Here is a 16,824-nt window from a genome sequence, read left to right on the forward strand (position 1 = left end):
CTGAGATACTGCAGTTATAAAATTCGAAAAAGTTCCTGACCTTGTAGACGTAGAGTTCATGGCTCTCGTCAGAAAGAGTGGTTCCATCCTCTCTCATCAGAGGAGTGAAGGCAAAACCAAACAGCTTCTTCTCTCCTTTGTCCTTTGCTGTAGAGAGAGAGAGAGAGAGAGAGAGATGACAGAAAGAGGGTAAGAGGGAGAGAGACATACAGACACACAGAGAGACAGAGACAGACAGAGAAAGAGTTATAACCCTTCGTTCAGACAGGAAGTGAAGCAACAGGCTTTACTCACACAAATTTGATCTATTTTTTTTCTATAGTCTTGACAAAAGATCTTGTGTTTGTGTAAATGACTTAGATTGAAAGTGATGAGATTTGTTCCATTTGTAAATTCTGTTTTCTGAATTTGTATGGAATGATTGAATTGATTGAAGCTGAAACTGATTATAGAAATCAAACTCATGATGCTCTTACCAAGTTTTTATCCTATTAAAACCATATTGCATTGAAAAGTCCTAGATATTTCGTTTTCTTTAAGATGTTAAATTGATACTGGACTCTTGATTAGTTCTGACTTGACTTGGTGTTCTACATTTAGACTTGGGGCTTGACATTAATGACATGGACTTGAGCAAAGTTGACTTGGTCATACCTCTGCTACTACCACTGCTGCTGATAGTGACTCGTACTAATCTACTCACTGGAGCAGTGTCTGAACTCGAAGCGCAGGTGTGAGCCTCTGAAGCGGTCTATGGGAATAGGCAGTTTGACCACCTCGCTCCATCGAGGGTTGTTGTTGTGGTAGAGCACAAAGGAACGATGCTCCGCCATGTTGGGCTCCCCCGAACCCAGACTGATACAGTCCTGCAAGGAGAGAGAGAGAGACAGGGAGAGACAGCGAGGGAGAGACAGCGAGAGAGAGAGAGAGAGAGAGAGAGAGAGAGAGAGAGAGAGAGACAGGGGGATTCATATACAACCACACAGAGAACCCAACTGCTATACTGCATGTAGCAACGTTTAGTTAGATGTGGGAAATACAGGCAGGAGGTTGGACAGCAGCAATTTACAGTTATGGTATTATGAATCTGGCATAAGGTGGAAGAATGACTTTAATAAAATGTCTGTATCTGAAACCTTTGTCTTTATTTATCCACAACTTTGCATAGAAGCTGATCTTTATTGTTATTGTTTACATATGTAGGTGTGTGATGATATCTTTATTTATTCACGGCTTTGCATAGAAACTGATCCTTGGTCTGCTTGTTTACAGCTTTAGGTGTCTGATATTTACATGGTTTGGTTGTCTTATTAACGTAATGAATATCTAACTCATTAACATACCTACATGTATGGTCTCATAAATTGCAGTTAAGCTATTTTTCATCTATGTGCAACAGGAAAAAATAGAAGAAGTAAAATAGAAATGAAGAGGAATAAGTAATAGCAATTAATATAAATAAACACAAATTATTTACAAAACGTTGAGGAAAAGGTGCTAAAAGTCTGTAATAATAATAACTAAAAATCTGTAAATGTCTTGTAATACAACCTCCAACCAGCAGTGAGAGACCTTACATTGTAGACAGGAAGAGAGAAAAGGAGGCAGCAAAGAGAACTCTGACCAAACAAAATCCCCGAGAAGAAGAAGGAGAAAGAAGGCAGGAGAGAGGAAGTCTAACAACTTCATTGATATTATATATTATAGATTACATCTGAAAGCAAAAGCTTGGCATTGGGATACATTCGTGCGTCGTTAAAGTGCCCAAGACAGTGTCCGCGTATTTTGTAAAGGGTAAACTATTTCTGGAGGGCTTGCGTTAGCATCTAGCCTAGGTAACGTTAGCTAGCTAACTGCGACTAGAAGACAACAAGAAGGCGTGTACGTGAAAAGGCGTGCAATAATGGATTTGGTGGAGCTCGTTACACGGACGATAAGAACGATACGATGGCTGGTACTCGTTGTAACTTTTGCTGGCTTCGTTGAAGGACAAGGTAAGCTAATGTTAGCTAGCTGAGTGAGCCATAACGAGAGGCAGCATCAACAGGAAAACTACATTAAGTTTCGTGGGAAGGCGAGTAACGTTAACGTAGCTCCACAAGTTAACATGTTGGCTTGCTAACATGTATTCAACAACCAGGATGGTGTGTTGATGATGTGGAGTAATGCTGTCTTCCAGTGGTTTCTCCGCTATAGCCACGGTGGCTGCCGTAGTGTAACTTAGTGCCAGTCCCAACCTACCTTCCCCACCTATCTACCTTTCCACCCGATCAAGTAGTGTTTTTTGGGGCTATAGGTTTATATGCACCCACCTGGCCTGGACCTGGTAGTTAACTTACAGACACCGTCCCATAATAAACAAGAGCTCGCAGGTTTGATCCCAACAATAATCAATAATGTCCATCAATAGCAGCGTCTCCTATAAGTGTCCTTGAGCAAGATGCTGACCCCGCCTGCTCAGTCCCACATCGCTCTGATTAAGAGTCAAGGCCTTGTCTCTAAAGCATGTTAAGGCTCAGATGATCGTAGCATCCTTCTTACAAAGCCTCTTTAGTTTGTGAGGTGTTTCTGAAAAGCATCTTAACTTAAGAATCTCTTAAACATGATGGTAGATAATGACAGCCAGCTCTAAAAGGCTAAGTGAGTCTTCAACAGGAAAAAACACTCCACCATGTCACCTGCAGGACTCACTGCAAAGTTTAACTTGTTGTTTTAAGGTTTATTAGGCTATATTTTTAGGTTATTTCATGTTGTCTCACTTGTTTTCATCTCATTTATTTTATTTTGTTATTGGGCCTATATTTTTCCCACTAATGAGTGCAGTATACAATGGATATGTGATGAAATGGAGAGGGGGATACTGAAATATAAATTGATATTTTAAAAAAAACAAAGTGCTGAGGGAATTGTGAAAAAAGAGGCAAAACAACAAAATGGGTGGTGTTGGTGCAACTGGAGTGGCGAGTGTGGAGAAAGGATAAGGAAGGGGAAACATTCATTTTGACATGCGGCACCTGCCAGTCTCTTGCCTTTCCCTTTCTCCTCTCCTCATCCTTGCCAGGGCAGCAATGTTGTGATAACATCTGACTAATGTGCTGTTGAAATTGACAGCTCTCTTGTTCAGAGAGCATATTCTAAGACTCGTCACTCCTAAAGCTGAGGCTAGTTGGTAATTTTTGCTAAAGGGCAAGTATGTCCAGCAGCAGAAAAATCATTCAAAGCATACATTAACAGTACACCCATGAACACATGCAAGAGATAACAGTTTGCTGTCAGCTCTCTGCAGCCGCTGTTTTAATGATGTAGTCTCTGTGATGACTCTAAGTGCATATAATTGTTTCTGTTAGAGTTGTAATGATTTTGTTTTGTATTTGATGTATCTGCACAATATCTCAGAACTTACAGTTAGATTAATCAGCTATTAAGAATCCAAGTCAGCAAACATTTCAGCATCTTTCAAATGAACAGCACACAGCGGCTTTAAGATACACTTGGCTAAGTGCTGCTTGGAGAAGTAAGTCATGACTGAACCTTCATAGGATCACACTTAAAAACACTCTTTATCTCTAAAAGTGACTGTTATTGGCCCAGCTCAAGACCAAATGTACTTTATGCCTCCACAACCAAAATGGATTCTCCATTTTGATCGTGGAGTTGCCAGCTGAATGGTAAAGCAGATAGCTGGATGTTTGTTTGTTTTTATTTATTTATTTTGCCATGAAAGGTCAAGTTGGTGGCATCTGGTGCATTCGGATGGCTTTATTCTCTGCTGTGTTGAAGCTAAATTCTCAGGCCTGTTGAATGTGGCTGCCCATTTCTCCTGACAAGTGTATTTCACTAATAATGGACACTCGGTAGGCAGAGGTTTTGTGGTAAAGGAGCACATGACACAGATGGCTGTTGTACTTTCATACAATTAGTGTCGCTGTAATGTAGATTAGGCTAATGTCAGAGCTTTTAGTTTTGGACTGTAATATTATATACATAAACAGAGATAATAAACACGGCCTGTCTACCTGCATTTCACACAACCGTTAAGTAATGAACAAACATGCTCAATGAATATAGCCCCCCCACCCAAGCTTCCTCAATGTTTCTGTGTCCAGCTCTATTCCCTTCCAGCTCTCAGTATCCATCTATGCACTTTTGTCTGTTTCAGTGTCTCTTTCTGTCTGTCTGTCTCCATGTTTTTATCTGTTTCTGTCTCTCCCTGTCTCAGTCTCTCTGTGTTCTCGCTGTCTGTGTCGTTTCCTCATGGATCTCTCCAGGTCTCTCTTAAATTGTCTCTCCATCTGTCCTCTCCATGTGTCATGGTATCTCCTAAGCTTCCCCAGCTCTGGTATCTCTTGTCTTGTATAAATCTGTCTGGCTTAGTGTTTCCTGTCTGCCTGGGCTCTTCACCTTCTAAAAAACAAAAGGTAATTTATTGACCTGCATTTCATAAAATCACAAGTTGAATCAAATAGGCTCACTCATATTTGACACATTATGCTAAATATTGACATTTAACAAGTAAAATTTTTAAAAAATGTCAATCTGACAGACCTTAGAATTGAGGCGATATATATATTTTTTTCCTTTTTGATGGCATCGTTCCTGTACTGCATGAGCAAGGAATGCCAGTGTTGAGCCATGCTTTCTTGCATCTCTGACATAATGTACTCATTTACATGACCAGCGTCATGTTTTACTATGGTTTTTTTAAAATTAAAATTGATCATCCTTCATTAGTTATTCAGTCTTTCAGAGAAATAGAATGGCATCAACAACACACACTCAAACCCTCTCTCAAATTTTGCCTCTCCCAGCTCTCTCTTGTCTCACACACACACAGAGTCTCTCACTCTCTCTCTGTAACACTCAGTCTGTTTCTCTTCTCCCAAATAACGCACCACACACACACCCACAGCTCTATAGTAAACGGAAAAACATGACACAGACTGTCCTCGCCGTGTGTAAAACTATTTCTACAGACCAAGCCACGCCCCTCTTACCAAGCATGCTTCATGACACAATACTGTGATGCATCACAACAGGGGAAACTGATGGCATAAGGATTGCTTTGCTTTTCTGGGACATGGGCTTGCAAGCCAGCAGTTTTGTGGATAACGTCCGATACCTCTGTACTAACATTAGATAAGCCGGCTACTTTTTTGGGGTGAAACAAAAGTTAACAAGCATTGATTTTTCAAGTTCCATTTTAAGAAAAAGTGGAACTGAAATGATTTGATCCACCTCTATCCTTGTAAAACAGCAACCCATGATGTGCTTTTTCTCATGCTAACAATCATTTTGTCACAGTAGGGACCTTTTTTTTCTTTGTTTTTTTCAAATGGTGGACATCTCATTTTGGAATGAAACTCTACAAATGTTTGTCTATTCACTGCACTGAGCACTTTCTTTGCCCATCTTGCACTCTGGGTGGGCATGGTTCAATAAATACCATGATTTAATTTTTTTTTGGTTTCTGTGAAAGAATATTTGAGTCCATGTACCAAAATTCCTTTTTGTTAGGAGGAGACACTAATATATGCTTTTGTTTTCCAGGGTCTGTGCCGGATTTGACAACTGTGTTCACCAAAGAAGGGGAACCAGCCATTTTACCCTGTTCCCTTCTCACCAAAATGAACATCGAGAGAGAGCTCTTCGACTGGAAGAGAGGCCGTCAGGACGTGTTCCTTCATGAAATGAATGGGGATAACTATAATAACGGGAGATCAGGTCAAGATGAGCAGTTCAAAAGACGGGTCTCGTATTTTCCTGAAGAACTGAAGAACGGCAACGCCTCCCTGCTTTTCAAGAACCCGAAGGTGTCTGACACAGGAAATTATTCCTGTGATTTTCCACTTCTGCAGCCGAACAGACAGACATTCTACATTCAGTTCATTGTCTGTAAGTGGTTTTAATATTTATGAATTCATATATATTATTATTTGTGATCACAGTATCTAATAATACTTGGGTATCATGTTAGCCCTACTAAACATTCCTGCAGAGAGGAGGACAACTGAAGCTGTTTAGATCTCCTATCAGGCTTTACAAGCCTTGGTTCTTATGTTACAACCCTGTGATGAATAACTTTAAGGGGAAATGCTGCTCAGTTTAAGAAGTCTGATGTCTTATTATTATGTCCTGTAACAGTATATTTAATTTGAACATGAACAGTTATTTACAAAAACCAGAAACCAAAGAACGACTCCAATCTGTGAGTTCACACCAACAGAGTCAGGAGCTGCTCCATTGACATTGAATAGTAGACTGGCTGTGGGGTCAGGGGCTGTTTGTCTCAACTTTACATCCAAAATAATAGGAATGGGACGACATGCTTATCTCACAATATGACTCGATACGTGATATGGGGTTCACGATTCAATACAAGCATGATAAGATGTCTGAACAAAGTCTGACTGTGCAGAATTATCTTCTAGTAAATCTTTCTAGTAATGGCATTGGCTTGCTAAAACGTAAACAACAATTTTAAAATCCCATTACAAAATGCAAATAATATAATCTGGATGGAGAGCGTGTGAAATTGTGATGGGCAAGCCGTCTCATTTGTGATTACTACAGCAGAATAAAATTTAGCTAATATCGCGATTCTTTTTTCTGCCCCACGATACGTTTTGTCACATTTTTGTATTGCAATATATTGAATGTCGATATATATTATCCCATCCCTAGAAAATAAGGTGCTGTCACTTGCCGGCTAAGGGAGTGGTGACACTTCCAAAATACAGATCCACTTGTCTGTGGGAATATGAATAACATCTGAAATATTAAGTTCAGTGGTATTCCCCTTTTTAAGGATACGGGTGTGAACTGCTTTGTGCATGCAGATGGCTAGCATCAGGGCTGATATTGCTATGTTCTGGTTTGGGTGTGGATGGGTTCTATTCCTCCACCCTGTTAACACGTTGTAACCTGCTATGAAGTCCTGACATGTTCGTTTTTATTTCCGTAAGTCGTAAACTCTCCTTATCCTTTTCTTTCAATATAGCCAAAGCTATAAGTGAGAGTCAAACGTCCTGCTGCTTGCCTGCAAGGTCCCACATGTCTCCGCTTGGCTGTGGGAGCTGAGCTTACCACTTCCTGCTTACTAATCTGCCACTGTCAAAAATCTGCCAAATCAGGTGACTAACAAAACCGCTGCCACTGTGCTCTTTGCTGCATGCTCATCCCCTCCTGTCACTGTGTTTGTCTATTGAAAGCTGAATCCTAATGGTTCAATGTCAGACCAGGCTAGGATGTGGATATGAAATCTGTGGACTGGCATGTTGCCCTATTTTTGTCCCGCTCAGTTTCAAATGGGGAAAAGAAAGCTTTCCACTCAGTTACTGGGCTAACAAGTTTCAGCTTTTGTTGGTAAAAAAAAAAACATTTGGGAAAGTTTATGATATCATACAAGCACTAGCACACTAAACACTGATCTTCTGATTTGCCTTTTAGACCCCGACCCTCAGCGCTCTACCTTAAAAGACATGTCAGGTCAAATCAGGGGTGAGTCCTTACCACAGTTTTCATTTTCATTGATTTCGATGACGGCTCTGATCTCTACATCTGCAGTGTGCATGTTGCAGTTTTGTTTTTTGGTGTAATTATGCAGCATAGTTCACTGCCATGCATAGACTGAAGGTCATCCCTACTGTCAAGCCTCCTCTTGTCTACAGCCAGTGCATACCTGCAAGGTGTTATGGCAGTTTAACAGAAAGCAGATGGGGTCTATAGTACAGGTCCAATTAGGTGTCTGTAGGCAAAGGCTGGCTGTTTGTACTCGTAGCCTGCTTCATTTCTTTTTGGCACCTGGTTTAAATTAGATTCCTTATGATAGGCACGACCATATATTGCAAATTTAGAGGTCGGTGAAATAATTTTAATCACTGAAATTTGGTTGACACTTATACAAAGAGAGATATGAATTTGACAAAGTGCCACAAAGTGAATCAAAATAGACTGTGTATATTGGCACATATAGGCAATGAATGACAATATTAACTTGAAAAGATGGGCTCAAAATGATCCTAAATGTTACCTTTACTTGCAGTGAGGGTCCTACATGACAACAAACGTGTGTGGAAATGTGGTTTCCCTACAGTTGCCTCATTCACAGCTTTTGACATATCTGGGGGTCAGTTGCTTAGAAGCACAACTTATTCAATAAGCCAGCATCACTTTTTTTCAGCTATAAAACTGAAGATGTTTATGAAAAGAATGGTCAACCTGCCCACATTCCTGATGTTAAATTTGGACAAATCACCCTCTGCTATAGATAAAGCTAGAAACCAGGAGATCAAAATGCTCACCACTACCCAAATTTACTAACATTACGCTGGTGTTAATTTCCCAAACTGTGTAGCCTACCAAAATATCTTGGCAAATTCAACCAATCATATGTGCTGACTGTATGATATCATAAACATAAGGCAGTCCACAGGAATTTGCAGAACTTTGTGATTAACAATACTTAAATGTGTATTTTGCAACAGTTCAGTTTGAGTAACTGCAGGGCGGTTTGTAGCATTGTTGGGAAACAAACAAAAATGAAAGTTGTCAAGAACAAGAAGTCAAATGATAAGAGTGATCATTTGGTTTTTGACAGGTGCCTTGATTAGACTGTTCATTGTAATGACATTGGTGTCAGTGTTTTAAAGGGTAAGAGAGTTTGTGATAAAGTGTGGTAATTGGTCAGCAATGCAAACGCTTTAAGATTAATTGTCCATTTGTCACAAACTTGTAAATTCCTGGAAGACTGTCAAAATGTTTCAAACAGCATGGCCTATCAAACAGTGCTAGGGTGTGTAGTTGAGGCTTACATTATGCTCACCTCTCTAATTATGTCTCTGTCTCTCTTTTTCTCTCTCTGAAACACACTTTATTGCTCCGTAACATAAAGGGAAGGGATTTATCAATACAAAAACATATCATTACTATATTTTCAGTGCTGTTACTGTCCTTTGTAAGCTATTGTTTATACTGCATACACAGATGCGGCTCCTCAACCACGCACCGCGATAGTTGATGCCGTTGAGAACGGAGTGCTGCTGAAGTGTTCGACTCGAGGAGCCTCTCCACAGCCTGAGCTGGAGTGGCAGGACAGCGATGGAAACGTTGTCCCTGCTGATAAACCACAGATCTCCACAGACAGTGAACGCCGCTACAACATTGACCTCTACGCTGCCGTGACCAAGACTGAGACCAACGACTTCCGCTGCATCGCTAAGCAGGCGAGCATGGGCCATATGATTCATGATGACATCCATGTTCCTGGTGAGATTCCTCTGTGGTGTTTTCATATGCAAATAATTTTGAGCCTAAATGTGTTGTCTTCACAGGAATTTTACACTTGCATGCACAACATTAATTGTTCTTTGTGTTAACGGTATGGCCAATGAGCTGTCCATGTTATGAAATTGCATTCTGAGTGTTTAATTTACTGCTTCTTGTAATGTATTTCAGAGAAAATGTTCAAGGACACGTGCAGCAAAGTGGTCATTGAGAAGCAGAGTTTTTTGGTTGGATGTGCTATTGGTGTTGTTGTAACCCTAGCTGTGGTTGCTGTGGTTGTGGTGATATGGATCAAAAGATATAAGAAGAAGGGTGAGTTTAAACAATGGATTGGTATCAACTTCCGCTTTGTAATTTTCTCAAATGTCCAAGCCTCCACAATTGTTTTTGCCACCTCTGATATTGACCATTACAAAACCTAAAGAGTTTTATCTACTTACTACTACTAACCTACTTTTATCTGTGAGGCTGTTTGATTAAATTAACAAGAAATATAGCAAATTCTTGATTATACTACCACGAGTGCCCATTAAGATTTTAGTTGCTAACATTGAAAAGTACACTGATGGAGAGATAACCTCACTACTGAGTTAACCGCAGCTACTGAGTATCAGTAGCTGCGTTTACATGGAGCCGTTTAATCAGAATAGTAGCCCAATCAGAATAAAAATGCCTCATATAAACGCCTCAATCAGAATAAACTGGCCCGATCCAAATGGGGTGCTCGGGCTTGATGTAGGCGGCGCAGCCCGTTTTTATATCAAGTGCCTACTCTGCCTATCCGAGCCAGTTTCGGTGTATGGTAGTTAAAATTACAAATGGACCCAATCACTGCGGGGGCAAAACAAAACGTCTTTTTCTGACACTTATGGAGTCGTATGTTGTGATAAAACTGTTGCTTCATCAGAAAGTACAGCAGTAAAGAAATAACAGTCCATCTTTTAAAAACGTAAGCCCATGTTAGAGTGCTGGATTCGGTGTTTTGCGCATGTCAGAAACTTTTATTCTGATTACATACTGTGGAGCATGTCTTAATGCGATCATTATATTTAGCGCTCATGTAAACATTCCTTCGGAATGATTTAATTCGGAATGAAAAAAAAATGTCCCATGTAACCGCAGCTAATAACTTGTTTAGCCAGAGGTGTCAGTGCAGAAATGAAGGAGTGGATTTTGCATCAGTCTACTAATATACTTCACTAAAATAAACAACAGGGCTTGTCTGGATGCATAATGTAACTTCTTACACTGTAAGCTAATCTTTCATCTAATTAACTAATACTTAAGTTAATTGTTGATTACGGTAGTTTGAAAACTAGTTGGTTAACCGCTAACTGGCTGAGTTATGTTGGCTAAAAACAGCACACACTGAACTACTTAAAAAATATAATTTGAAAGCAGTGCATTATTTTCACTTGGTATAGGCCTAATGTGTTCTTTAGGCAGATTTATTAGGCCTATATCAGAGGCCAGAACACTTAAAGCGATGGTGAACTTTGGTAGTACCTTGGGTTGTCACAAATCAAATCACACTTCTAGCACATAAACGAATGCGAACAAAGCAGATTCTGACAATCTAAAAAATAAATAAATTGATAAACATACTATTTTCTTCATTCTATCGGCATAAGTTAGTGCTTTGTTTGATGTCATCTGGTTTGTGACTAAAATATTTCTAAAGAGCAGATGATGATTCACTTTTGGCTGCTTAAACATTTTGACACTGAGGACACATTTGTGCCCATATCATCATTGGGTTTATCTTTGACTGCTGAAATACCATTAATGGGTCAGCAATGCAAATGCTTACTTTAAGAGAAATTATCCAGCGGTCACAAACTCGTAAATACCTGGAAGGGCTGTCAGAATGTTTCAAACAGCATGGCCTATCAAACAGTGCTAGGGTGTGTAGTTAAGGCTTACATTATGCTCACCTCTCTAATTCTGTCTCTCTTTTTTTCCCCTCTGAAACACTTTATTGCTCCGTAACATAAAGGGAAGGGATTTATCAATACAAAAACATCTCATAATTATATTCCCAGTGCTGTTACTGTCCTTTGTAAGCTATTTTTTATACTGTATACACAGATGCGGCTGATCCCATCAAGAACGAGGCGCTGAATTATTCGATTCAAGAGGCCTCTGCAGAGTCTGAGGTGGAGTTGCAGCACCTCAATGGAAACGTCGTCCCTGCCACAGAGAGAGAGATCCCCAGAGACGGTGAAGGCATCAGCTACAACTGTAAGACACAGCTTGCTTAGTATCTGTGCTTATTTGATGTCATCTGGTTTGAGACTAAAACATTTCCAAAGAGCAGATGATGATTCACTTCTGGCTGCTTAAACATTTCCAGTGTTGTTACTATCCTTTGTAAGCTATTCTTTATACTTGTTACACAGATGCGGCTCCCCAACCACGCACCAAGGTAGACGCCGTCGAGAACGAGGCGCTGCTGAATTCTTCGATTCAAGAGGCCTCTGCAGAGCCTGAGGTGGAGTTGCAGCACAGCAATGGAAACGTCATCGCTGCCACAGAGAGAGAGATCCCCAGAGGCGGTGAAGGCCACTGCAACAACGACCCCAATGCTGTCGTGACAGAGACCAACGGCCATAAAATGTCCCAGGTGAGATTCCTCTGTGGTGTTTAAATAATGCATATGCATATCATACATGTCATCATTGGGTTCATCTTTGACTCCTGAAATACCAGCTGATCATTCAGTTTTGGTGATTTAGTACTTACTTTAGTAGCATTAGGCTAGTCATTTTTCCTGCTAGTAACATGTGTAACTCAGCTGTTTCTTTAGTGTCCATCCAAGTTCAAGTGATGTGGATTGGTGGATGTAGATGGAGACTAATATACTGTGTCGTAGTGCTCATTTTGAATAGTGGAGTTTACAGATGACTTAACAGATGAATATGTAAAATATTACCATTCCATAATGGCCATCAGTCATGGAAACTAATCGTGGCATATGGTTCTCCACGCTACATTGTGCAACCTGAATTGTATCATGATTTTAAGTTATTATTTTTCTTAATGTAACTTTCTTTTCATTCCTACAGGTCAACCCCGACAGAATCTGGTTTTATAGCTCTACATAGTCTTAACCGACTTAAACACTGGGTTGGCATCTTGGGCACGGCTTTAGACTGGTTCGACTCTTATTTAACAAATAGAACCTTTTCTGTGGTCATTGGTGAGGAACGGCTTCCTGTGGTGTTCCCAAGGTTCCATCCTTGGCCCTATTCTCTTCTCCATTACATGCTTCCACTTGGACACATAATTAGAAAACACAATATTAATTTCCACTTTTATGCAGATGCCCAATTGATGATGTGGCTGAGTTAATCATTTTACAAAAGTGCCTTCTAGGTATTCAATGCTGGATGTCACTCAAATTCCGACTCAACAGTGATAAATCCGAGGTCCTTACCATTGGTTCACCCTCTGTCGACATCCATAACTGTCTGGGCTCTCTCTCTACAAATGTACTTTAACATCTACTGTAGCTGCAGAAATTTAGGAGTCATCTTCGACTCAGGTTTAACCCTAGATAATCGGGTCAAGAAAGTGATACAGACTTGCTTCCTTCAACTCAGAAGACTCTCTAAGATTAAGGTATTTTTCTTCATTTAAACACTTGGAGATTGTGACACCTGCTTTTATTTCTACATGCCTCGATTACTGCAATTCCTTATACTCCTGTCTTAGCTCCCAAAACATATCCAGACTACAACTAGACAAAACATATCAAGACTACAAGACAGACTGTAGTAACTGCACCCACACCGTCATTGTCATCACACATCTGGAAGGGCCTTGCATCCTGTGTGAGCCTCTTCCCTGATAAAGGATCAGGAAAGTGGTTGGATTGTAAAGGAGGCCACACCTCTTGGTAAATCACTCCATTTTCACTCTTCATGGATGGTACCAAGAAACAGACTCGGTAAACAACCATAAAGCACCAACACACAGCCTGTCTCTGATGAGCCCCTAGGCGCCAGAGAGTCTGAAGTGACACCCATTGGAATGTTGCCAAAATCAGAAGAAATCTTTGATACAGACTCATGAAGCCTTGGGTATCACATTGTGGTGGACTCTAATGTATATGTCTAATTGTATGTGTAACTGGGATGTTTTATATATTAGTTATTTGCAATATTCAATTTCTTTATCTTTACATGGGGCTTAGATAGCCATGTTTGATATTAAAGTGTTCAGGAATTTGTGCTGAGTTTAATAATGTTAATGTTACGAGGGTCAATTATATTGGATAGATCTGGGAACCAAAATTAGGGTTTCATGCATATGTAATGAGCCGTAACACTAGACATGCCAGCCCACGCACACACCCCTCAACTGATCACAACAAAACCAAACACACACATTTCCAATGCAGATTTTATGCACTTTACGTGGTCGCGACACGTGTGCTAACGGAGTCTGGTATATTTGTCCATATCGGGATCCTGTAGGAATGGTGACTCCCTGTTTCCTGAGAGCTGATTGGTCAGAAGGTGGGCCTGTCGTACGTTTTGATCCGATACCCTGAATTTAACCTGCTCCGGAGCAGGTTAGCCGTGCAGCATAAGTTACCATGGTGATCTACCCCGGTTAAAAGTGAACCACCTTCGTGAGACCGAAAACCCAGGGTTAAACCTGAAGTTACCTCGCTAACCCCAAATCCTGCTTCGTAGTACAGGCCTCAAGCGTCGACTTTCTTCTATGTTTACAAAGTGACGTAGAATGATATGCAAACGCAACGTGGTTCCGAATAATTTTCATGCGAGTAAAAGCAAACCTACGAGGGTGAAAAACAACCCTTTTGCACTGTACACTTATTCATATTAGATGGATCTATTTATTTATTTTGGTGTTATTTGTTTGGAAGTTACCCACTTCCTTGGAAAAACGACCACCATCAGTGAACACAAAATCATATCCATTTGACTCATCATCGGTGTAGAGTATGGTGTTTACATGAGCTCCACCTTACTCGCATTACTGTCTTAATCGCATTATAATTGGATTATTGGTGTGCATGTAAACGTAGTCAGTGTGTCAATTACAGCTGAGCATGCTGATAGTTTTTTTCATTCAATTTTAAGCTTTCACCCTCATGATGCTGGTTGTATGATGTGTCTGATATGATATGGTGCTGTTTATTGTTGCTATACACTGTTTATGTGCTTGGTGCTACTATTTTGATGACCAAGACCAAATGCCCTGCAGAGACAATAATACCAACTGTGTCTTATCTTGTCTTAAAAACTACCGAGGCTAAAGACCCAGCTCTTTAGTGAACACCTTCTCACCTGATGGATTGTGTAATCCAAAAAAAAAATCTTTATCTGCCTCTGCACTCTATGCATTGCCTCTATGCGCTGCCTCGTAGCACCTATGTGCTGTTGGACCAGAACTTAGCTTTATGGCACTTACTCTCGTTGTTCTCTCCTGAATGGATCCTTGCTTGTGTTGTATAAAAATCGTATATGTACGTCGCTTTGGATAAAAGCGTCTGCCAAATGGGAAATTGTAAATTGTAAATTGTAAATTGTACCATATGAAACTTTTTTGACAAAGACACAATAAACAAATATGATATATTCTACATTATCAGTCTCCGTCTGTCTGTGATTGTGTGTGTACATCCCTAAATACCCCCGTTTGCCTGAAATTGGCTATTCAGTGATTTTCAGGACATTCTTGGGTGTATACATTTTGCTGTGGGTGTGGTCAGCAGTGAGCAAGGTTGTGGCCACAGGACAGCAACAGCAACACTGACAAAAAGAAGTGTGAAACAAAAGGACAGCAAAGCTAAACGTGTTCCAGACAAGAACCATTCAAAAACATATTGAACCACTGGCATTGCTTTTTTTTTTATAGCCAATTTCCTGCTTTTGCCACCTTCTTCAGCATCTGTTGTGGCTTTACAGATGCAGGTTACCTCAGCCTCAGGCTAGATGTCATTTCAAGGTAGACAGCTCATCAAGATGAATGACAAGTGTTGGGACGGGAACTTGACCAACTAAGTGGGGAGGAGGGCGGGACGAACAGTACACTTCCTGTCTCAAGATGAACTTTGACATACACTTCAAGTGCATATGGTGTGTATGGCCTGAGAAGCGTACGGCAGGAGCGCCTCCCTACCTTGAGGATCTCTCCGTCGGCGTAGAGCACGAAGACGGTGACTTCAATGTTCTTCTGCACGCTCTTCCCTCCTCTCTCAAAATCCCCTCGCTCCAGTGTCAGGTACAGGTCGTTACGGATGTCACCTGGACACACACACACACACACAAACCGTTACTTTGTTTCACATATTACCTGAGGACTGAAATATGCAGAAATTGTCTTGGATATCAGCTTGACAAACAAACATACCCAGGTTATAGTGGATTGTCAACTGGAGGTATTTTGAGTGTGTGTGTGTGTGTGTGTGTGTGTTCATGTCACAAAATGCCAGCAATGCCCGCTTTCTCCTTCACACACACATCCTCTTACACAACTTATTACACTTCACACAGACATTTGGTGTATTTTCTACACACGCACACCCACAGGCATGTCCACACATACAGATGGAAGCACACCGTTTCTCTCACACACACACACACACACACTTAAAGCTGTGTCCTACCTCTGTGTCACACAAGACTAATGACTGGTGTTAGTGTGTGTGGATTCATTTATCATTTCAGCGTGTGTCCTTATGGAGGAGATGTCAACCTTAATGTACCGAGATGGGAGGTAAACACTCACTCCATCACTGTCCGAGGAGATAAGGTGTGTGTGTGTGTGTGTGTGTGTGTGTGCGCAGACATGCATGTTTAAAATATGTTAGAGAGGTATGAAAGACATACTGGATGTTGTATGTGTATAGTGCAGCCTTGTGTGTGTGTGTCTCTCTCTTTTTGAAGACAGATTGAGAGTAATTGTTATTTCCTTTGGTTATAAACAAAGACGATAAGGTAAGACTCTCGCTAAGAGTGAAACTATTCTCCTGCACTAATTATACAGTATCTTCATTAGTGGTATGGCTGTGACCAGTGTCTGAAATTAACTTTTTGCCTCACCTGCCAAGGGCTGGTTAACTAAAAAAATTACCTGCCAGGAATAATTTTTACCAGCCAAAATAATTAACATACATTTTTCATAGAAATATACCCTACCCGTTTCACCTTACATGTTATCAGAAAAGCCTATAGTTAGCAAAGAGGGTGATGTAGAGAAATAATGTCGAGAAATTAAGATAAATTACACCATTATGTTCCTACTAGGGTTCGACCGACAGCGACACAGCTATTTTTGAAGCTGCTGAGAGATGATATTTGGTGCTAGTATTCAATGTTTGACCATTTTCATGCCAAAAAATTACAAGTATTCAGTGTTTAACCCAGAATTTTACTCTTGTCACAGTGGAAAAGCCTCTGAAACTAAAACACTAAAACTCTCCACTGAAATCCAGACTAATGAAATTCTTTTAGAGTTTGCAGCTTTTTAAGGCAGGCAGACCCACCACACTTCTTCAATAGCAGAGGA

At 40.5% G+C, this 16,824-nt stretch overlaps 2 protein-coding genes across 2 annotated transcripts in view; one reads left to right on the forward strand and one right to left on the reverse strand.

Moving 5' to 3' along the window:
* LOC139920067 (dedicator of cytokinesis protein 3-like) overlaps positions 1 to 16,824 on the reverse strand; it is a 162,550-nt gene that overhangs the window by 39,082 nt on the left and 106,644 nt on the right. The window contains exons 15-17 of the mRNA XM_071909971.2: positions 15,436 to 15,560; positions 704 to 866; positions 41 to 147 (exon numbers count right to left, since the gene is read on the reverse strand). Coding sequence (XP_071766072.2) covers positions 41 to 147; positions 704 to 866; positions 15,436 to 15,560 — 395 coding nt within the window. The remainder of the gene's footprint in view (positions 1 to 40; positions 148 to 703; positions 867 to 15,435; positions 15,561 to 16,824) is intronic.
* Positions 5,078 to 12,386, forward strand: LOC139920064 (butyrophilin subfamily 2 member A2-like). The gene is made up of 7 exons (XM_071909968.2): positions 5,078 to 5,123; positions 5,548 to 5,892; positions 7,447 to 7,497; positions 8,983 to 9,282; positions 11,371 to 11,523; positions 11,682 to 11,905; positions 12,348 to 12,386. The coding sequence occupies exons 1-7, from the start codon at positions 5,078 to 5,080 to the stop codon at positions 12,384 to 12,386; spliced, it is 1,158 nt and encodes a 385-aa protein (XP_071766069.2).

Source organism: Centroberyx gerrardi, chromosome 5 (assembly GCF_048128805.1).
Source record: "Centroberyx gerrardi isolate f3 chromosome 5, fCenGer3.hap1.cur.20231027, whole genome shotgun sequence".
Classification (NCBI taxonomy): domain Eukaryota; kingdom Metazoa; phylum Chordata; class Actinopteri; order Beryciformes; family Berycidae; genus Centroberyx; species Centroberyx gerrardi.